At 40.0% G+C, this 23,749-nt stretch overlaps 1 protein-coding gene across 1 annotated transcript; it reads right to left on the bottom strand.

Moving 5' to 3' along the window:
- Positions 1 to 206: 206 nt before the first annotated feature.
- Positions 207 to 17,530, bottom strand: ATP4B (ATPase H+/K+ transporting subunit beta). Its single transcript, XM_077482831.1, has 8 exons — positions 17,354 to 17,530; positions 16,213 to 16,341; positions 14,015 to 14,128; positions 9,574 to 9,779; positions 8,901 to 8,957; positions 7,901 to 7,990; positions 7,630 to 7,817; positions 207 to 5,708 (listed from the first exon to the last, which is right to left on the bottom strand). Exons 1-7 carry the CDS (start codon positions 17,463 to 17,465, stop codon positions 7,656 to 7,658), a joined length of 870 nt encoding a protein of 289 aa, XP_077338957.1. The 5' UTR covers positions 17,466 to 17,530; the 3' UTR covers positions 207 to 5,708; positions 7,630 to 7,655.
- Between the last annotated feature and the right edge of the window lie 6,219 nt (positions 17,531 to 23,749).

Below are 23,749 nucleotides of genomic sequence, written 5' to 3'. Positions count from 1 at the left end.
TACTGATCCTGCTTCTTGAAACTCTGTCCTCTGTAGTTCAGAAGGCAAGCTCGATAAATTCTGTGACACAGGAGTGCTTATTCACAAGGCATAGTAAATACATGTCATAGAATTCAAGGAAGTAAATGTGTAAGTATCCTCACAAAGTAAGTTTACAAACTTCAAAATCAGTCAGATTAATGGGATTAAATAATTAAAGTACAATGTAGAAATTAAGATATGATTTTATAATTTGACCATGGATACATTTTAAAAGGATTTGGTTGCACCCTTTCCTGTGAAGTTGAACAGTACTAGATCTGTAAGTGCTTTGTGGGCTTTTTGGCATCAGGCAGCTGTTTCCCAGTTTGCAAGGCTGCCACCCTGTCTGCTGTTCCAGCTTTACCAGGTGGATATTCAAGTTTTTTTGATGCCAGCTTCAGATGTAAGGTTCTTCAGGTGTCTCTTTTTCGTTTGCCAGTGTCCAAATCCTTCTGGATGAAGCAGAATAACTTAAATGCCTATGTGCCAGAGGCGTAACTAGAACCTTCAGGGCCCCGGTGCAAGAAACCATGATGGGCCCCCTGCCCCCCCTTCCATCTGAGCCCCGGGCTTCCAATTTTGGGAGGGTGTTAATGGACATCCTTCCAGAACCTTGCCTCCTGTGTGGCCCTGAGACGTGCATCCAGCGCAATCACAGTGGCCCTTTACCATGTGATCAGCTGAACACATGTAAACAGACTTGCCGGTTATCTGCAGCTCTTTCCTCCCACGCTGTGTCTGAGGAAAGGACTGCTAACCGTCAAGAATGTCAGTAATTATACCTATTAGTATCTATCAGTGCTGCCTATCAATGCTCATCAATGCAGCCTATCGATGCTCATCAATGCAGCCTATCATTGCTCATCAATGCTGCCAATAAGTGCCACCTATCAGTGCTTACCAGTGCTGCCTATGAGTTCCAGCTACCAGTGTTCATCAATATCCATCAGTGCCATCTATCCATGCCCATCAGTGCAGCCTATCAGTGCACATTAGTGCCTCATATCAATGCAGCCTATCATTACCCCATAGTGCCTCCTATCAGTGCAGCCTATTAGTGCCTCCTATCAGTGCCCATCAATGCTTCCTATCAGTGCAGCCTGTCAGTACTCATCAGCGCGGTCTGCCTTCTCAGAACAGCTCTGAGCGGACAGTGTCTCTCATGGAACAGCACAGACAGTTCTATCCCCCCTCAGTCCGTCCTCTCTTGCACAGGATGGCAGAGGACACAGGCGATTTCCTCTGTCTTCTCCCCCTCCCCTCTCTTGTGTGTGCTCCACGGACAGTCAAGTGTGAAGCTAAAGAGCTCAGACTTCCCATGGAGCACACACAGGAGAGGGGAGGGGGGAGAAGACGGAGCAGATTGGGCTGTGTCCTCTGTCATCTTGTGCAAGATAGGATGGACTGAGGGGTAGACAGAACTGTCAATGCCCACTCTGTGCTGTTCCATGAGAGACACACTCTCCACTCAGAGCCGTGCAACTAGCAATCCCGCTGGGGCTCTCCCAACAGTGGCGGAATGCCAGGGTCCCATCGCAAGTGCGACTGTTGTGATCCTGATAGTTCTGCTACTGCTATGTACCCCTCAATGAACGCAAAGAAAAGTATTTTACGATGAACACAGAAATCCTGTTTTTTTAAGTAGGGGAATTCTAGAGCCTTTGTCAGCTTTTAATTGTTTTCCTGGTGTAGATTTTCCCTCACTTCCTGTCTAGCAAAACATACAGAAGAAATCACTCTACAAGAGCCCTGAATGGCAGTAAAACTTGACAGGGGTTCTAATTCTTTGCCTTCCCTTCTATCCAAAACTAAAATAAGTTTTTGGGTATAGCTACCCTATGTCATCTCTTTAGCCAGGTATGTAATTTATTTAGCCAGGTAATCATGTTATTGCCTTGTATATAATAATTCTAAATTTGTATCGTGAACAGACACGTTTAAAATGGTTGTAAAGGTAAAACTTGCTATGGATGCACACAGCGTGGCTCAGCTCTGCCTCCTTTTTTTCTCCTCACAGGATTTGATTGACAGCAGCAGGAGCCAATAGCTTCTGCTGCTCTCAGCAAAGCCTGTGAGACCAGGAATAGAGGAGAGAAGGGCTGCAGCCAGGCACAGCGCTGGATCAATAAAGGACTCAGGTTCGTGTTAGAGAGGGGGAGAAGGGATAACGGGCAGTGCAAGTTTTTTTTTTACCTTATTGCCGAGAATGCATTAAAATATAAGTTCACCTTGTAAGAAAAAATAATAAATGTACATATTTTTGCTAAACGAGCAAGCTGATATTCACTGACAGGAAGACTCAATGAACTACCACAGTGCTGTGGCAATTCATTAAGAACTACAAGCCAACAGCTGCTAAGGATGTCGGGGCTTGTAGTTCATTTACACACAGCTGTGTGTATGAATGATGTGACCGTGTAGGTGCTGTTTTCAAAAAGTGACAGCTGTACTGCTGCCATGGGGGGAGGTGGGGGGCAGCAGGCAACAGCTGCAGCACTGGGAACATGTTATATGTTCCATCCTAAAATGTAACATGTTTCAAAAGGTACACTTATCCTTTAAAGTGTTTGTAAAGGAAAAAAAAAAATCATACTTACCTGCTCTGTGCAATGGTTTTGCACGGAGCAGACCTAATCCTCCTGTTCTTGGGTCCCCAGCAGCGCTCTAGCCCCCTTCCCCTTGCCAAGTGCCCTCATATCAAGCTGTCTGCTATGGGTACACTTGTGCGTGCTCACTCCTGAGCTGGCTGTCTGTGTCATAAGACAGAGAGTGTACCTCAGCCCTAACCCCCACTCCCTCCTTATTGGCTGTGATTGACATCTCAGCCAATGAGGAGTGAGCAACCTGGGAGAGCCTTAACTCTCATGCACATTGCTGAATTGAAATTGGGCTTTGGTAAATATTGGGGGGGGGGATGGGGGGAGCTGCACACTGAAGGTGTTTTTTTTTTTACCTTTAGCTTTTGAGACCCCATTAAAGTGAAACTTTTGTCAGAAAATTAAGTCATGATGGAAGACTTCAGGCTGGTCCCTTTTGTAAAGGCTGATCTGCTGACAGCCTTAAAGTGGAAATAAATTCTCCTATGCTTTATAACCAAGGAAGCTGCTTCTGTTTAATCTCCAACCATGGATCTGCACATGTGATCAGTTAGGCCACTTTCACACTGAGGTGCTGCTGCATTGACGGTAAAGCGGCGCTAGTTTTGGCTGCTCTTTTCGGGCACTTTTAACCCCTGCTCACGGCTGAAAAAGGGTTAAAACCACCCATAAAACCTTGCTGCACTTTCCAAGCCCTTCGGCAGCGCTGGCTATTGATTTCAATGATTTTCCTGCAAGCAGCATCTTTGGGGCGGTGTAGGAGTGGTGTACACACCACTCCCGCACCGCCCCAAAGATGCTGCTTGCAGGACTTTTTTTTTTGTCCTGCAAGCGCACTGCTCCAGTGTGAAAGCACTCAGGCTTTTACACTGGGGCTGCAGAAGAAGCAGTTTACAGACACTTTTCAGGCACTATTGTTAGTGCAAAAATGCCTATAAAACACCTCAGTGTGAAAGTGACCTTATAGTTATAGTCTGGTTTAAAAAAGACGCAAGTCCATCTAGTTCAACCAATAAGGCCTCATGCACATTGGTCATTTTTATAGTTGCTGTTTTTGGGCCTCAGGCATTTTTTTTTCTACAGCCAGTAAACTTCCAGCATGTTATTCCACACATAGGCTATTATCAGCGATGTTTGGCAGTGGCTCTTTCAGGCTGGAAAAATAACTCAGAATTACTGTGTTTGAAGAGTTTTTCAGCTGTAAAAACTGCTCTAGCTCTAACTTTGAAAAACACGGCTATCGGCTGTTTATGAGCATTTTTGAGCCCTTAAGTTTTTGTGGAAGTATAGTTTTGCTATAAAACGCTAATGCAAAAACACAGCAAAACTCATTTTTAACACAGCTTTTGACAGCTAAAAGTACTGGTGTTTTTATAATGTCCAGTGTGCATGAGGCCTAAAAGTTATAACACCAGCCGTTTGATGTTTTGACAGTTTGGTTGAGGACACAATTGCGACCCCGCCATTCCAGGAGTGTTTTTTAAACCGTTAAATCAATGGGTTTAGTTCCACTTTATGATTTCCTGTCGGAGCTTTGAGCTTCAGCAAAATAGCAGCCTCTCGCAAAAAGAAACCGCAGAAATGCTGAGGGCAATTTACAGCACACACTAATTTTGATACCATAATTATTTATCAAGTTTGTTATGTGTAAAGTTCTACTATTTGAGTATTGGAAATGTTTTTAATTGTAACTAAAACTGTTCTTCAATGCAGACAATACATTTAAATGTCAAATAACTTGGAACAACAGTATAATTTTCCATTTAGATTCCTGGTCTTTAGAAATCTAGCCAGTACTATTCCTTTTGTTCCATTTTTTTTACAAATGTCTCACCAGTGTGTTTTCATAATATGTAATCTAAATCCTCTATGAGCTGAATGTATAGCCACTAGGAAATGGGGTGATTAAATAAAACTGGAGAAATAAAGTGGGTTGTCTAACAATAAGGCCTCATACACACTGGACGTTTTTACAGCTGCATGGGCATCTATATTTTTATTTTACAGCTCAAAAACACTTCTCTGTGTTATTTTATGTGTCGATGCACACATAGGCTTTTAGGAGCTGTAAGTGGGGAAAGTGTTTTCAAGCTGCAAAAAAGAAAAACCCAGGGCCAGTGCATTCTGGAGCAGCAGCCTTACAGCTGTAAAAATGCCTCATGCAGCTAAACGGGTGTTATCGCTTTATACAACGTTAAGCCACGTCAAGTGTTTTTAAGCTGTAGTAATTGGATTTGGTTGAGGAAAATAGAAGAAGAAGAAATGTCTTTATTTGGAGAATATGTTTGGGGATCTAGAACACACCCCATGTAAAGGGAACCTGTCCTATGGTGGTAAACCATGGGTGAACCGCCCTGGCCATATCCTGCTTGTATACTGTATTTAATAATGTGCCATACCCAGAAATAAATGAGTGGTGTATTAATCTTTGTCTTAGTGTGACTTCATATACATTTCTCCTGCAGGCCTGTAGTCTGAGTGTGGTGGAATAGAGAAATGGCGGCATATAAGGTCAGTATTAAAAATTAATATAAAGGTGTTAATTCATAACAGAGGTGAAAGAAGACAAAGACAAATTTTAAAGACAAAACAAAACCTTATCTAAGCTTAGCAATGCTGACCATATCTTAAAACATTGTCAGTATATATAGGGCCTCCTATTTAACGTGTAAAGATGTATTAACCACAGGTTAAACATATTTTGCCTCTAAGTAGTAAGCATTAACTGTAAAAAAATTAAATATGCCTTAAGAAGGCTGGGCTGGTTTTTAAAAACTGAAGCAAAGTAAAAGGGTGTTACCACAAAAGTCAATCAAATACTATTTTTTAACTTACTTGAATACTCGCTACGGGCAATGTAAAGTAGAAATGTTTGATTTAACTATCAATGGAAATTTTAATATAATCATTTATTTAAATATCATATATATCAGTATATGTCTAAAAGGAATATGTAGATCATCGAATGCTTCTTTTCTCCTAACTTGTTACGTGACAGTGTATTTGATGAGCTCATTTTTTGTTGCAGGCAAAACCAGGGCACAGAGTTGGCCACTATTAGGAGAATTATTTTTCCTTAGAAGCATGAATCTGTGGAAATTGAGAAAACATTTTAGTTAGGTATGGTCCACTAAATAGTATCTTTACAATAAACCTATGATGATACAAACATATAATCTGTAATAGGCAGTTTCACATCCCTGCTATTGTCAAGATTGCAGGCGCCCAGATTGCAGGAACACAGAATATGCTCCTGTGTGATTCAGGTGTGAACTGGCCCTAAAGCAGACCTTGCATGAAGGCACCACTAGCCCTTAATTTGAAAAAAAGGGTGCCCTTTATATCTCCAGTTGTTAAATAGTGCAGCCTAATGAAAGACACTAATATAAATTGGGAAAAAACAATCCGCACCAAAATAAATTACTTCCTTCTATAACAGGGTATTTGTGTAAAATCACCAATATATGTGACTGCACAGCTACTGCACACTTACAGTGATACACCACACCAAATTCAATATTATTTTCTAAATAGTGCAGCGTGGTGTCTCATTAAACAATGTGCATACACATTTTATATTAAACATTTCATGATCAAAAATATTTGAAATAAAAATGTCAAAAAATTAAAATGTGTGTGTGTTCGTCCTCAAAAGGACCAATATTCAGTGCACACCTCCACCAGCTAAAATGCCCGCTCTCCTCAAAGATAAATGTAAAAGCATAAACAAATCACTCCTCGTGTCCACCACAATGGACAGGAGGAGTGATTTGTGTGGTGGAGTGTGGTGGACACGAGGAGTGATTTGTATGCTTTTACATTTATCTTTCAGGTGAGCATATACTTTAGCTGGTGGAGGTGTGCACTGGATATTGGTCCTTTTGAGCACGAACACTTTGGAAGCATTGACACAGATGAATTGTTTTTTTCTAATTCTAATTTTTTGACATTTTTATTTTTTCATTTAAAATATTTTTTGATCATAAAATGTTTAATATAAAATTTGTATGCACAGTATTTAATGAGATACAGAGCTGCCCTATTTATAAAATACTAATGAATTTTTTTTCTTATATCTAATTCTGACAGAACCTTTGTTATATGACCACTTTTCCTGCTGTGTGAGCCAATGTGGTTAGGAAGGGAAATAACTATGCTATGTACTTTTTATTATGCCTGGAGTTCCACTTTAATATGAAGTTAAGCACAAAAATGAAAAAGCATTCAGCAGTCACAGCAGCACACTGCTCCTGGAAATTACTACTTTGCTGTCCAAATATGAAACAATATGACTTTCAGTTCATGCATATTCCTTGTACAATGAAACCGCAATGATACAAAATATTTTCTACATGAACTGACAATACCTTTTAACAAATTGTCTTTTGCTCAGAATGTTCTTTCTATTTGGTGAATATGTAGTAATACAGTTTATAGGTCAATGTGACAATCACATCGGTGGAAATGATCTGACAGCTCTCAGAAGAAAATTAATTGGAAACAAATCTTAGTTTTTGTCTTGTTTTAGTTCTATTGTAGGCTTTCTTATGTAAATCATACTGGACTCACTTTAAATTTTAATTGAATCTGTTGATAAAAACAGAATAAAGGTAGCCTGTATTTAGAGAAATTCCAGTCTCCATTGCTGACCTCTTTCTTAAAATGTTAATTGCCTGGTTGTCTTTTACTTCAGTAGTTCCCAAGTTATTTAGAGCAAGCATGCAGCAACTTCAGATTTACATACTTGATTTAGGTCTGTAGCTCAGGATCAGGAAAGACAGCCAGGGAGCTAGCTTTTTTAAAAGGACATGTCTTCAGTGGGAGCCAACATATTACTGTCAATTCAGATTTCCTTTTAATGCCATCAGTCCTAGCTGATTTAAACTTGAATATACTGATAATGAACTGGTCACCTTGTCCTATCTTCTGCTGTTATGGTCAGCAAACAGTAATATTTGATTTTCACTTTTCATATCACGTACTTTATGAAAAACTGTCACTCTAATCATACCTTCCAGTCTTATCACGAAGGGCACTTTAACCTTGTATATTAAGTTTGAATGTCACTTTTCCTTCATATGGATCATGGATATTGTCTGTAATAATCCCGTCAGCATGAACTGTACACACGACTTCAATCAATTTATTGTGTGGAACATTCACCAACTTCACTGCCACCACTGGGTTGATGAAGGTTGGCTGAAAAAGAAAAAACATTTCTGTAGTAATATCTAGAACCGAAATAAAGTCAAAGACGTTTATGTAGTTGTGAAAGGTGTTACCTGAGCTTTTTTTCCATAGTATGGGAAATACTGCAAGTTAAAGGATGCATCCTCAGGAAAATATTTTAACTCCCAGGGTTCTTCTGTGGTCTGTGTTTTAAAAGTATACACACCTTTTTTTAAAGAAATGCAAGCCATATTGTATAATATAATTTTGACAAATTGCATGGCTAAGTATGCAGTGCAAACAGGCATGTAAAGTGTATGTATAGCCAAAATATAATTTACCGGTATTTACTTTTTAGTGCCTTAAAGCTGCTTAGTACACACTATCAGGTATTTCTTTTTTCATTCAACCCAGCGGGCTGAAAAAAATAAAAAAAATGGAGGTGCTGGGGAGGAGCTCACTGTACTAACCAATGTTTGAATGTCCATCTCCTTGCTGAGCTATTATGTTCTGACAGGGGGGCTGCTCCCCACTGGTTTTCCAGTATGCCTGTTCAACAGAAGCTGGCCTTTCAGCCGGCTTCTGTCGGATAGGCTGGTCTACACACGGGACAAATGTCGGCTGGTTTTTGTTGAACCAGCCGATAGCGGCCAATATTTGACCCATGTGTACCAGGCTTAAGAAAGAAAACGACCACTGTCAGTTTTTTTTACAGATACAAAAAAAGGAGAGAAAATCTCTAGAAGATGAGGGAAATTCCTGTTATAGATAGCTATCATTAGATTTACCTTGAAGAAATTAAAAATGTTGGATTTCCTATTGCTTTGACAATAATCACCAGGACAATTATAGACTGTAAATCTATTTAGTGGGAAAACAAAGAGCAATAAAAACGTGATAGTATTACCAGTCCTTCCCTACTCTATTTATAAAAAAAAAAGTTTTGGCAATAGATGCAGTTTAATTGGTACCTCTCACCAGGGGCTAAAACTTGCTATACTTTCATATACTTAAATGATTAGTTTCCAGCCTAATACTATTTTCCTTTGCTACCAGAAAGCAATCTCTGATTTTTGGCACATGTGGACATAATTTAATTAGAAAACTACAAACCTTTGGTAAGCACTTAAGTGTTGGAGTTGAGTGATTCCGAGGTACAAAATGTACTATCTGAAATAAAAAAATATTGGATTATGTAACAACATGTTTTACTATTGCCAAGTTGCAACAATATTGAACTTCGGAAGCCTCACAGATTTTGTTTGGGCTTTAATGTGATCAGTCTGTGAAAGTGCAAAGACAGGCCATTTTATAAAAATTCCACGTCAATTAAAAGAAATTGTGAAAATACTTATCTCTGGCACTGTCCTTCCCACCTTCCTTTTCACCACAAGATAATGCCCAATGTCTTTCGACCCAGAAAACCAAGGATATCTTGTCAGTGCAGGGCATCATAAACCTGCTTTCTAAGGCAGTGTCACCACAGTGCCCTGCACTCAGAATGTGATAATCTAAGAATGGAGCTGATGTCATTACATGGGGGATTGCAGAGTCCGAATTCGGGATTTAAAATCATGGATGTGTTTATCATGATGTATGTCTATATATGTAGAGGTCAGCTTGTAAAAGAGTCGTACCATCCCTTTAAAGATCTGGATGTATTTTTTTTGCATTATCTGAAGGCAATAACTAGTTTAGTTGCTGCCTGTACAAACTAAAAAATGTATATTCAGTATGAGCAATTGTATATTGCACAATATTGATAGGAACAGTTTCAAATTCTTACCCTGTTGATTCTTATAAAAATGCATGGCTGTCCTTTTTGAAATCCAAAAGGGTCTTTATCATCAAGATTATAGGCACAGTCTCCAAGCTCTGATTCCAAAAACTGGCATGCATGCTTTGAGCGACCAGAAGTGGACAAGAAAGCTGCCACATCCGTGACACCAGTACAATTTTTATTAATTCTTTGCTGTGTTGTTGTGTTGTATGCTGTAAAAATGTAAAATTGTATTATACACTGCAAATACAAAAAACACTATGATGCTAAACACATGGTTATATTTTTGATCTGCTAAAAGCATCAGATTTCCAGTATGCCATTACCAAGTATTTTACTATCTTTTAGCGGGCTTTAGCAAAATTTGCCATAGATTTGGGCTGAAGGGTACTTTAAGGGTTTATAAAAAGGTGCTATCTTAATCTTATAGCACAGGACACCGGATGGATATTCATAGACCATGTGTCATAGGCTACTACCTTCAGGTGATTGGACACTGGCAAAAGCTTTACTGAACACGCACCCAAGGCATACTCCTATAACCACACCCCACTTTTGGAGTCCTTGTTTTTTTGCTAGTGTACTTAGGTGATGGACCTCTTCTCTCTTATAGAGGCGTTTTCTGTGATTAACCAGTTTTACCTTTTTTTAATTTTGAATCTTCAATCAACTATTTAGTGCCTTTTACTATAAAAATAGGGGCAGTGTATCTGGACTGGTGTACCCTTGGTAATACTATGAGAACTGTACCCGGACCCCACACTGTGGAGAGGACTGTAGTGTGCCTTTGGGCACTGGATCCTACTTCGACACTCACCTTGGCATTGACTGCAATGAGTGTAATTATCTGCAGGGTGGTATATAAATCCAGGGTCGTGATCCATCCCTATAATTTCCAGACCCTTAGGACCCCTCTGGTTGTATAGACACCATTATATGAAGCCTGGACCCATATAAGGACCAGCAACCCAAAAAGGTTAGACAGGTTATTTTGATCATTTGCTACTGTAGCTTTACAGCAAATATGAGACTCAGTACCTTTATTACTTGAAATACACTTATTTAAGTACTCCCTGGTATTCACTTTGTGAGATCAGCAGAAAGCTGGGAATGTGTTTGAGTTTATTTGCTTATCAGGTGTTTAAACTTTCAAACTTGAAGATAAAAATTCTTCCATGCCTTGGGGATGACCAGGTGTTACATCACACCACATCTCACACTTTTACAACCACTCTTCCAAACAGGCCTGATCTACTGTCCCTAGGCCCCCTATAACGTCCTGCATGGGTTATCTCTGACTGTCTTTCCAACCTTACTCAGAGCCTGAAAGGCCACTTCGCAATAAATGTTTATACCTGGAAATAATTTTTTGCCTGGTGTGAACACAAGCTTTTTAACCCCAGAAATTCCCCTCTATCTCACATTCTGGCCTTCCTACAATCAGCACTTGACAAGATTTTGGCCTTAAGTACCCTTAGGTGATATACTTCGTCCTTATCCATTCTATTCCAGAAAACTTTGACTTTGCTTTCCCTTGTAGAATCTTTATTCAACATGTCTCACAGATCAGACCCTCATTACAGCACACTGTGCTTCCTTAGAATCTAAATTTTTTTCTCTTTGTCCTGAAGAAGCTCATTTGGACGCATTAGGGAACTCCGCATGGATGATCTTTCCTGCAAAGTGGCCTTTTCGGTGGCTATTATGCTTGTCAGACGTGTTTTTTATTTGGTGACTTTCCTAAAGTTTCATACAGATAAAGTGGTCTTGCACCCAAGATCCTCCATTGTTTGGACGTGGTCAGAGCTGCTAGGGACTAACAGACAGACACGTCTCTATCTGTGAAATGGAGAATTTCCTCTTTGTATTGAAGACAGGGTCCTGTAAAGGACAGCCTGCTTCTAAGTCCACTATTGCTTGGTAGATAAGACAACTCCTTGTGAGGGCTTATGCTCTCAAAGACAAGGCACCTCCAGTACCTATATGTGCTCACATCACCATATCATTTGGAGTGTTCAAAGCTTTCTGAAATCGGCAATCTCTTGTTAGATTTGTAAGGCTTCTGCTTTGTTTTCTATTCATACCTTCTCCAAGTTTTACCAGTCGGATATCTAGGCTCTGCAGATGCAGATTTCATCTGTAAGGTTCTTGCAGTACTTTGAAGTTGGGTCTGTTGATCCTTATTGTTATTTGGCCTGTTGCCACAGTTCTGTGTGCCTAATTGTTGCCCAGACTCTCACTCTTTGCTTGTCAATGTCCCAGGGTCTATGATTATCCAGCCTGTGCCCTGTACTGTATGATTAAGATAGGAGGAAATTTTGACTTCCCTGTAAACTCCATATTTTGAAGTACAGTCCCCTCTGTTAGCAATTTTTTGCTGAAAAACTGAGTACTCACAGAGTGGGGTGGGGTCACAGGAGTACACCCAGGGAGCCTTCCCAGAAAATTGTTGGGCATTGTCCAGTCACCTGAAGGTAGCAGCCTTTAACCCAAGGTCTATGAATATCCAGTCTGTGTACTGTACTTTAAGATATGGAATATATAGTCGAAATTCCTACTTTTAGCTTCTTTGCACATGCTTTTAAATTCCTTGCTATACCTGACTCGCATTTACAAGCTAAGAGCTTTAAAAACTGTACCTTAATGTTTATTATTTATGTTAATTAAGGTGTAAAGTATGTAAAAAAAAAAACGTTTGCTTGCCATGAATAAAAAACTGCTGTTTCCTATCACACACACAGAGATCAAATGCCTTTTGTCTGTCAAACATTGCTGCAGAGGATCTATTGTTTTCAATGAGTAATGAGCACATAGGATAAAATATGGATGCCATACGTACACACATTTTTACAACCTATACATAGAAACATGACTTTTAATTAAAGTGTATGTAAACCCTCACCTTGTAAAATACCCCATCCTGATTAAAATAGAAATCAAAGGCAAAACTGCGTGTGTAGATATAAAAAAAAATTATAAATATCTTTTTTATAGGTGCTCACATTCCCTCTGTTCTCAGCTGTATACCAGCTGAGAGGAGAAACAGCAGCACACTGATCTTCCCAATGAATGGCTGTGCAGGATGCATGTTAGCACAAGTCTGATCATTGGAGGAGAGCAGGCTGAGTTCTCAGCACAGCTAGAGAACTGACCACACTGTCCTTTCATGCCCAGTGCAGTCAGTTTTAATAGGAAAGCAAAGGGACTGGCAGGACAACCAGGGACCTTACACAAAGGAAGCACTACAAAGAGAATAGGATACTTTTTCGTACAAGTACATAGTACAGCAGGCACATAGCATGACTATGAAATGTTGGGTTTACAGACTTTCTAATTAACAAACATTGATGCACAATTTACAGTGACTTCCGTCAAATGTATATCTTCAAAACATTAAATAAACAATAGTTCCCTTTAAAGTGGTTGTAAACCCTAACATATATCCAGTGAAGTGACTGGCCTCAGTTGATACACAGAGAGGAAACAAATCTTCCTACATAAGTTGTACCTGTTTATTTGCAAATTTCACTTCTCTACATCTATTTAAAGTCCAGTTATAAAGCTTGTCTGAGCTGTTAGAAAAAAGGGGGCGGAGAGCTGAAGTCACACTCTGCAAAGCTTAGTGAGGAGAGCTCTAATAGCTTATTCGAGGAAGGAGACACACACCCTTCAAACGGGCAGGCTTTTAATCTGCTGTAGGTTCCTCTCCCTTTACCTGTTTTTCTTTTGGTATCAGGAAAACTTGTCACAAATGACTCATTCCGTTAATTGAGACTGTAGAGCTATGTACTTTGTTCATATTTCATGTCTGAGGTTCACAACCACTTTAAAATGGTAGTAAATGCCTTTTGTTTATGTTTTACATACAGGTAAGCCTATGAGACTTACCTCTAGGTACTGTAAATACCATATCTCCTAAACGTGCACTGTTTAGGATATATATATATATATATATATATATATATATATATATATATACTTGTAAAGCCGCTGGTGACGTCACCAGGGCATGCGCTCTAAAGGAGTGGCATGCCCATGCCGTTCCTTCAGAGCCCTGTGTTGTAAACAGTGACTCCTGCGTGCATGCGGGAGTGACGTCATTGCGGATCCTCCATTCAAAGGATTGGAGCCCGGAAACCCAGAAGGAAGACCAGGTAAAGATGGAACCCCTGTCAGCGGTCACAGTGCACCACTGGAAGGCTTCGTTTTAAGGTAAGTTTTACATAATGTGCTCATATGTGATGCATACAAGCACATTATAATATTTTTTTTCTGTTTACTACTGCTTTAGGTTTACAGTTGGTTTTCAATCAATAGCTGTGAGTAATATCCCACATTTATTTTCCAGTTTAGGTATGGGAAACCTACTACTAGACAGTGACGCAGTATTGTGCAGATGCAACCTTAAACCTTACTTTGAAAAAGTGCTAATAAATAAGTTACATACGCTCAAGAAACTGGATCAGAGCCTTCACAGATGGTTCATATGTTGCTTTGTTGGACATGTTATAATATAACACTATGGCATCATCGCTATATACATCTGGCCTCATTGTCACACCTGTTAACAAAGAAATACACATTTAAATGTATATGTAATAATTGTTGGTGGATGGTACACCTCTTTCTGTTTGCTAAACCAAACAGAAAGAAGTATATGGTTGAGAGTGGCAGAGATTGTGATACATTTCAAAGAAGCAGGGACATAAACAGCCAGCACATATTTCAATGTTACTTGTTTTTACATTTTTGTTCAGCATTAAGTAAATCTTTCCTAAAGATAAAGGAACCACTGCTGCTCACCTGTTTCTGAAATATGAGTTGGCTGTCTGTTTTACTGACCTTTTGTATTCAGTACATTCTGAGCCCTATGCTGCAATGCACTTTCTATAAACAGCCTCACACAGACACAGGGCTGCTATTAGAAATCCTAGGGCCCCATAAAGCCTCATGCCATGTTCGAAAGTCCATTCGTTTTCAGCATGATGATGTAAATGGGACTAAACAAGGAAGTTCAATAGCCAGTAGCCAATAGCTGCCCTTGCTTCGTATTTGGTCAGTTTGGTTTTCCCGATTTAAGTCTGTCTGGAATTGAGTTTGTCGGATAGATTTGAAACATGTTCTATTTCTAGGTTCGTCTGATTTTTTTTTTGGGGGAAAAACGATTGGACTAGCCTACACATGGTCGGATTGTCTGACGGACTGATCCCATCGGACCTAGTCTGACGGAAAGTCCAGGTCGTGTGTACGCGGCATAAGGCCTCATGCAAACTGGACATTTTTACAGCTGTTGCTTTTGGCTTCAGGTGTTTTTTTTCTGCAACCAGTAAACTTTCCAGCATGTTATCCTATGTGTCCATGCACACATAGCCTGTTATCGGCGTTTTTTGTCAGGGGCGTTTTCTAGCTAGAACCGCCTCCCCCCACCATGAACTAGTGGGTTTTAAGAGTTTTTTAGCTGTAAAAATTCTCTATCACTGATAAAAGCTTAAAGTGGGTGTAAACTGTCACATATACCCAGTGAAGTGAACAGCCTCAGATGATACACAGGGATGAAACAAATCTCCCTACATCAGTTTTACATGTATATCTGCTGTCTTCAGCTTTATATATTCTTTAGAAAGTTCAGATCATGTTAGGAGATTTTCTCTTCCTGGTTAGCACTGCAGTGAAGCCTGGCCATACAGCTAAGACAGCTGATTGGAGGAAAGGCACACACCCCCTCTCCTCATAGTTAGAGACTTTCAGAACTATTCATTGAATAGTTCAGCACTCTGCTAATCTATTTATAGCATCCTCCCCAACACAAAACTCAGGCTGCTTTTATCACATGTGACGGAGATCTTGTCAGATGTTATCAGAATGATAACAGAAGAATGGAACAGGAGACAGCCATGGGAATTAGTGCTTTGAAGAGAGATAAGAAAACACTACAGATATATGTGCCCAGCTCAAATTTCATTAATCGGGTTTATATCCACTTCTACACTTATTCTACAGACAACACTACTGGCTTTTTCATAGCATCCACTGTGCATGAGGCCTAACTGTATGGAACTATGACTGAAGTGTCAGACTTTCTGTAAATTAGATGCTAGCTGCAGTGTTCAGAGGTAAGTTGCCCCCATCTTCAGCCTCCAAACAGCTAGAAATGAATCTTCCCCATGCTCCCTACTCCAAACTGAAGCTGGGAACTGCATGAGAATTATATAACCATAAACTGCACATACTTTGTTTTCATGTCTTTTGACATTTAAATTCAGGACCAATGCTGGAAGGTGCCAGTACATGGTACTGGCACTTTGCAGCACAAAAAAGAGTTCCTGGATAGCAGAGTAGAGGTATATGCTGAAAGCATGCACAAGTAAAATCTAAAATGCAAAAAATATTTCTCTAAATAAAATCTAGTTAAATTCCTCAAATTATTTTTATCTCTATATCAGCACTCATTTTACAGTTTTGGTGATTTATGCTATTGGCACTGGATCCAGGCTGATATTCCTTTTGCCTTAATTCTCAATAACTCTTTCATCATGCAAGAATTGCTTCTGTACACCAACTTCAAACTAAAATGAAGTGTAACAACTAGCAAAACCTTTAAAGAGATACTTGGTATGAACAGCATGACTAAGATTGATCAATTACCTGGTGACTTTATTTGGTCCTGATAAAATGGTTCGTAAGGGCTGATGGTTTTCATCAGGGAATAGATGGAAAGAGCAAATATTCCAATCATAATAATGTAAAAAGCTATATAGTAAGACACAATGTACACTGTAAAGAGAATAGAAAAAAATAATTGTTATCAATTTATGATCCTTACCTTGGCTAATAAATTTTTCATCAGATAAGGACATGCAATACTGCCACAAACTAACTGTAAGTTTTGTTAACTTTGTTATATAACACTTTTTATAAACTCTTCCTGAATGACAGACACATTGAATGATTCGTTGAATGTTAATCACAAAACTCAGAATTCAGTAACAGGTATTTATTTCTTAATTAATTAAATTATAATGTATGTAAAGACTAAATGTTTTGTCTTTGTTTCTAATGGAGTATGAAAGGGCTAGACTCTATGCCAAGTTTTTATTGCAGTCTGTATGTCATGATAATCACTGTAGAAAACAAAAAATATTGGATAAATGACAGAGTTGCCATAAGAGCAAAAGGCCATTGAAATCTTTCAGTATAGAGAAATGTTGGGTGTCTAATATGACAAATCCTCCCAATTGGGAGATTTCCTCACACTTCCTGTTGTGACAGGAAATAATAGACTATCTCCACAGAAGAACACAGACCACCAAATAACCCTTCCACATGCTATCCTAAACAAAAAAAACAAAAAAAGTTTTGGCTACTTTGTGTTTTTAAATATTTTCCGATTTAAACATGTTCTTCCATATGTAAATACAGTTTAGTGCTTGAGCTTACAGGTGTAGTCCCCTGTATCTACCGTCTTTTCCTTTTTACTAAAATAGGAAGGCATGATGGTCAGGATACTATATAGGACATGTATGTCACTATACCACCTGATACAGATGTAGACGATAAAAAGAATGGAAAAGATGTGAATATTTTCTATTGCCCAGACATTCGAAGCAGACTGATCTGCCCAGATAATATAAAATAATAATAAACATAGCCTGTTGTTTTTGTCACTTTGTGTTCTTTTTTATATACTGAAAATTGATAAAGAAGAGAGATTGATAAAGAATTAAAAAAAAATATATATTATATTTCTGCTAAAATGAGCTAGTTACAAACATGAAAAGTAATATACCCCATTTGATTGGCGCTCTTCCCATGAATTCTGATGTGTCAGGATTCCATAGAAAGCGGCTAAAATTTTCCATCCGTTGGCTGCATGTCTTCTTTTCATTAAAAGTGGCCATTTTTGAAGATCAAGGTTGAACCCTTCTATACAGTATGCAAAAAGCAGCACCTTACTAAACTAGCTCTCTCTTTTATAGAAGTTTGTGAAGGTTGGTTAGATGTCATTGGTTCTGCTGTCAAATCAGATTCAGTTACTATTCTGGCATTAGCATTGTTATCATGCTACTCCATAAGGCTGTAGATATCAGGTAGCATAGAGTTTGTGGTTATCACATGCCCTTCCATTTTCTTCTACATTCTTCAGAAAGTAGCATTACGCACATTCTGCACTTGTTGAGCACCATGAAAGTTCACCTTGATTGGTTTATTTACCAAGATAAGTGCATATGAACTCATGTAGCAAAGCAGAGACCTCTAGTCACATTTTCTTTTGTTAACCCTGGCCAGCTAAAAGCAGGCACAGTGCTAGTTTATATAGAAGAAAACATAATATAACATTTGTAACCAGTTTTGTATTTTTTTACTTTGAAGCAATCGCATAATAGGGCTCATTCAATGAAGGAATACAAAGATCAATAATGATACATAAATTTAGTCCTCAAAAGCAGTCTCTGTGGTTTACTGCAGTAAGACAACCAAATGATGACTTATGTTTAGGTTCTAATGATTTTCATTTAATACACCTCTCCTTGGCGACTAGTGTATTATGCTAATTGATACACAAATTAATATGCCAATTTCTTTAAAGTTTTAAATTATAAATCCAAACTAAAAACAAACATATTCATTCATATTTTATATATTCCAGTGCCTGTTAGTATTTTAATATTTTTGTTGGCATTCTATGGTGGCCAGTGTTATATATGGAACTATAATGCATAATACCCATTTTCTAGTCATCACCAGTTCAGAATAAGTTTATCTTGATCTCATCAGACCACAGGACATGGTTCCAGTAATCCATGTCCTTAGTCTGCTTGTCTTCAGTAAACTGTTTGCAGGCTTTGTTGTGGATCTTCTTTAGAAGAGGCTTCCTTCTGGGATGACAGCCATGCGGACCAATTTTATGCAGCGTGCGTCGTATGGTCTGAGCACTGACAGGCTGACCCCTTCAAATTCTGCAGAAATGCTGGCAGCACTCATACGTCTATTTCCCAAAGACAACCTCTGGATATGACGCTGAGCATGTGCACTCTTTGGTCGACCATGACAAGGCCTGTTCTGAGTAGAACCTGTCCTGTTAAACCACTGTATGGTCTTGGCCACCATGCTGTAGCCCGGTTTCAGGGTCTTGGCAATCGTCTTATAGCCTAGGCCATCTTTATGTAGAGCAACAATTCTTTTTTTTCAGATCATCAGAGAGTTCTTTGCCATGAGGTGCCATGTTGAACTTCCAGTATGAGAGAGAGAGAGAGAGTGATAACACCAAATTTAACACACCTACTCCCCATTCACACCTGAGACCTTGTAACACTAATGAGTCACATGACACATTTTGGACATTTTCACTTAGGGGTGTACTCACTTTTGTTGTTTAGACATTAATGGCTGCGTATTGACTTATTTTGAAGGGGCAGTAAATTTACACTGTTATACAAACTGTGCACTCGCTACTTTACATTGTAGCAAAGTGTAATTTCTTCAGTGTTGTCACATGAAAAGATATAATAAAATATTTACAAAAATGTGAAGGGTGTACTCATTTTTGTGCGATTCTGTGTGTGTGTGTGTGTCTATATATATATATATATATATATATATATATATATATATATATATATATATATAATGTAGTGCCCTGCTCATAATGGGCAGATGCTATTGCTCTTTTTCAAATTTATTTGTCTGAAGCTGTAGTTTGGCTTAGACTAATTTCTCTAAAAGTTCTGGATTCAGTACCAGTCCAGCTGGGTTGCACTGATTCCCACTTGACCGTAGGTGTCACTGTCACCGTTGGTAGGTGTGGAACAGCAGCAGGCTGGATGCATTGAATGCCACCTCTTGCTCGGAAGTGGTTCAGTGGGTGTGATTTCCCTGCTGTGCATTCTGGGAGAGGGTATTTAAGGTACCAACACCATTTTTCTGGGTCTGTCTATCCGTCTGTTCCCAGGTCCCTGTCTTGGGGTCCGCTATCCAGACCCCTTGGCCCTCCTGGCCTGGGGCTTTTGTCGCATGGATCTGTGCCTCTGGGCTGGCTTGCCTGAGGCCTCGCAACTGAGAGTGTAGGCCCAGGAATGTCTTGGGCCCACTGATCCAGGGGTGGTCCTGTGCTGTCTCGCCTGCGGGGAGAAGCCAAGCGACTAGAGGATCCAGGGGAGGACTTCTAAGGTTGAGGACAAGGCTGGTGTCCCTGGAGGAGCTGTCTTTGGAGCTCTTTGTCCTCTGGATCCGACTAATACCTCTAACCCGCAATTACTAGGTGCCTGAACTCCCCTTTATCCTCTAACTCTCTATTGAAGGACTATCTTTTGTCTTTCTTTGGTGTTATCCCTAAAACAATCTTCAAAAAGGACTAAGTGTCGGATTTATCATCATTTGGGCTACTTTCCACGGGACCCCCCTAACACGAAGAGGCGAGCAGGTGAAGTAATGGTAAGCCCGAATAAAACCAACAGCTCCTTCAGGGGTTAGTGCTATATATATATATATATATATATATATATATATATATATACATATGTATACAAAAGTTTCAGGGACTTTAGAAAAATTATATAAAGTGAGGATACTTTGAAAAATGATGAAATTATCACATTTTAATTGTCATTTAACAACCTACAAAGTGTGGAGAATGGGAAAATCAATAATTGTCAAACGTTATGAGAATGGCTGCGCTAAGTGCTGCCTCCTTGGAGTATTTTCAAGATTTAGATGTCTCCTCGCCATCCAAACATTTCCTCTAGGAAGGTGATTGTTTTAAATTGGACATAAACTGCTGTGTTACATTGGTTTATGTAAAAAAAATGTATCAATCAAACATTACCTCTTTACAAACTCACGCATGAGGCTGGGAAAGACAGAGAAAGTTTTAAAAGATTTGGGGCCCTTGGCAGGATACCCGGAGTACCAGTGATTCCATGCTTTCAATGATGTCTGATTAGCAGACTGATTCTCCACTGTGCTTTATACCCTTTTTGTTACAGTAGTACCGTATTTCCCCCGAAAATAAGTCCTACCCTGATAATAAGACCTAGCATGGTTTTCCAGGATGGTTTCAATATAAGCCCTATCCCAAAAATAAGCCTTAATTAAAGTGACTGTAAAATACTGTAATCTGCTCTGTTATTATTATTATATGATTATGTAATATGCAATGTGTTTGTTTCTGTAACATTATTATGCAAAAAACCTTCTTTAAGCTGGGTTCACACTAGTGCGAATTGGATGCAGGTTTCCCCACATCCAATTCGCATGTCAGGAGACTGTGACTGGCTCTCAATGGAGCTGGTTCACACACCTCCGGGGGGGCTGTGGAGTGGTTTGCAGAAGAGCCCTGTGAGTTTTCCTGGTCTATTTCCAGTCCAAATTTAGCCAAAAGTTCGGGCCAGATTTGTCCCTGAAACAGAGAACAGGGACACACCGGACCCCTGCTGTGAGCCTCTCTGCACGCCAGTACTACAGTGCTGCTAGAAGTGTCCTCCTGCTGTGCTCTCCTCCTCTCCTCCCGGCTGATGTCAGTGAGGGATCTTGGCCCCTCCCTCTGCAGTTCTCAGAGCAGGGAAGAGAGCAGGGAAGAGAGCTCTGGCGGGTCATTTGAGCGCCCAATGGCGATGTACAGAAGGTATTTTTCAAAGTAATGTTACAGAAACACACATACACTGCACATTATATAATACTGTAATAGAGTGGATTACAAGATTCCTTAATGCTAAATGCTAATGACTCCTGAGCTGTCAGGCAGGGAGGGAGAGGGGGAGAGCAGACAGGGGACACAGAAAATGGCAAATGAGAGCAGAGTGTTCAATCTAATGGCAAAATATGAAGTTACTGTACAGTATTTTATATACAGTATTTACTCACTATTTTTTTTATTTTTTTTTATTCTATGGTATTATTCCTGTAAAAAAAAAAAAAAAATAACATATGCGCAAAACAGTTTCCTTTCAACACATCCAAGGGCAGAAAAATAACTTGCATGCTGATTACAGGAAAAGATGGGCCTCCTGCAGGACCTGGCAGGATCAACCAGGTTTTTTAGAACATACTGTAGAGAGGGGTAAATGGTACAGTACAAGCACTGTGCTGTCTATCATGCTTTAAAGGATCAGGATATATATATTTTTTATTTTAGAGTTACAACCACTTTAATCGTATATAAATATTATGATCCCCAGACAAGATGAGTGTAAAAAGAAAGAGCTATTCCATCATGTACAAGAAAGGAATCGTGGAGGACTCCTGAGGCAAGAATTTTATAGCTTTCTGCAGAGATGAAGTTAAATCTCTGAATGGTCCAAAAATGGCAAGAATAGTACGCTAACCTCAGTAAAAAGGTGGGCGAGGGAAATGCTAAGAAGCGCAAGTGTGGATCAGGTCGGCAGCCATTATTTCCTGAGCTGGTAGACATCATCTGTGAATGGATTTCTGACAAGAGAGCAAAGGCTTTGGTTGTGCACATGGCTGATTTTCGAACATTTGCCCTTGCAATGGCACCACAGTTTGAACTATCCCCAGAAGAATTCAAAGCATTAAAACACTAGCTGGATAGCTTCTTTCAGCGATATCAACTGTCTCTAATAAAATCGACAACACTGTTCAAGCTGGAAGATACTGAAGTTATTAAACGTGCACTTGCATTCGAGTTCTTTGTTGATAGCATCGACTTTTCTAAATACTCACTCTCCTACATGATTGCTATGGATGAAACGGCAGTGTTTATGAGCCAAGGATCTCAAATGACAATTGATCAGAGGGGTGCCTCGTCAATCTACATTCCCTTCACTGGTTCCCTTGCCTGTATTTTGTCAATTTGTCTGGATGGAAAGAAAGCACCTCCTCTAATCATCACAAAGGGCAAGAAAGATAAGATTGAAGGTGTTTCAGGAATTTACATGTGTTCATGTAAACATGTGTTCAACCGGAAAAGCCTGGTGAACACAAGCAGTTATAAGGAATTGGGTTGATTTAATGCTGCCACTTGTTTTGCGAGGTGGCCAAAGAGGTCTACTAGTCTAGGATTCAACCAGTACACACCACGCAAAAGACGCTTATCTCCAGACTCTTGATATTGCAATAAACAAGCCATTCAAAGACCAATTGCGCATGGAAATCAATGAATAAACTGAAAATAGATTGGAGAGAAATTGGCATGCAAACCTTTGTGAAGCCTAGCCTGCAAGAATTTGTGACCTGGGTGAAGAATTAACGGGATAAAATAAAAATTTGCACATTCATGTTGATGAATTGGTGGAACTATTTTCTAATTTTATGTTTATTTCACTTTTTGGCACTGCATCACAAAAATTAACATCTATTTCACCCCTCAATGATTAGAAAAATGAACAAACTTTCTTAGAACATTCTTAACCTAAGAGTTTTCTTTTAAAAAACATTCTTAGAACATTCTGAGGCCGCGTACACACACGGGGACTGTCTGCCGAAACTAAGTTCGTCAAACAGTCCGCTCAAACTTTTGAATGAACGAACACGCCCACACACGGCACTTTTTGAGCGGACAAATACGGCAAACTTTGTTCGTCGTACTAAGTCCGCGCAACTTTTGAAATGAACGGACTCGCCCACACTCGAGGCAACAGTCCGCTCATTTCGAGTGCGTGTGCAGGTAGGCGGGGCCCGCGACGGAGCCGCCTGGTATGGACTTAAAGGGGAACCCCAACGCCGAAAAAAAACGGCGTGGGGGTCCCCCCAAAGTCCACAACAGACCCTTGTCCGAGCACGCTACCCGGCCGGCCAGGAAAGGGGGGCGAGCGAGCGCGCCCCCCCTCCCGAGCCGTACCAGGCCACGTGCCCTCAACATGGGGGGTGCCTTGGGGAAGGGGGGGCCGCGCGGCCCCCCCACCCCAAAGCACCTTGTCCCCATGTTGATGAGGACAAGGGCCTCTTCCCGACAACCCTGGCCGTTGGTTGTCGGGGTCTGCGGGCGGGGGGCTTATCGGAATCCGGGAGCCCCCTTTAATAAGGGGGCCCCCGGATACCGGCCCCCCACCCTATGTGAATGAGTATGGGGTACAATGTACCCCTACCCATTCACCTGTAAAATAAAAGTACCCCAAAAAAAAACACAACACACGAGATAAAATATTTTATTGCACAGCTCCGGGGGTCTTCCGTCTTCGGGGGTCTTCTCGCCGGACTCCTCCGCTATCTTCTTGTAGCTCTTTTG

This window comes from Lithobates pipiens, unplaced genomic scaffold (genome assembly GCF_037356315.1).
Source record: "Lithobates pipiens isolate NorthernLeopardFrog02 unplaced genomic scaffold, aLitPip1_a1.2 Scaffold_16, whole genome shotgun sequence".
NCBI lineage: Eukaryota > Metazoa > Chordata > Amphibia > Anura > Ranidae > Lithobates > Lithobates pipiens.
Note: the sequence above shows the minus strand (reverse complement) of the source record. Positions and strands in the feature narration are given on the sequence as shown.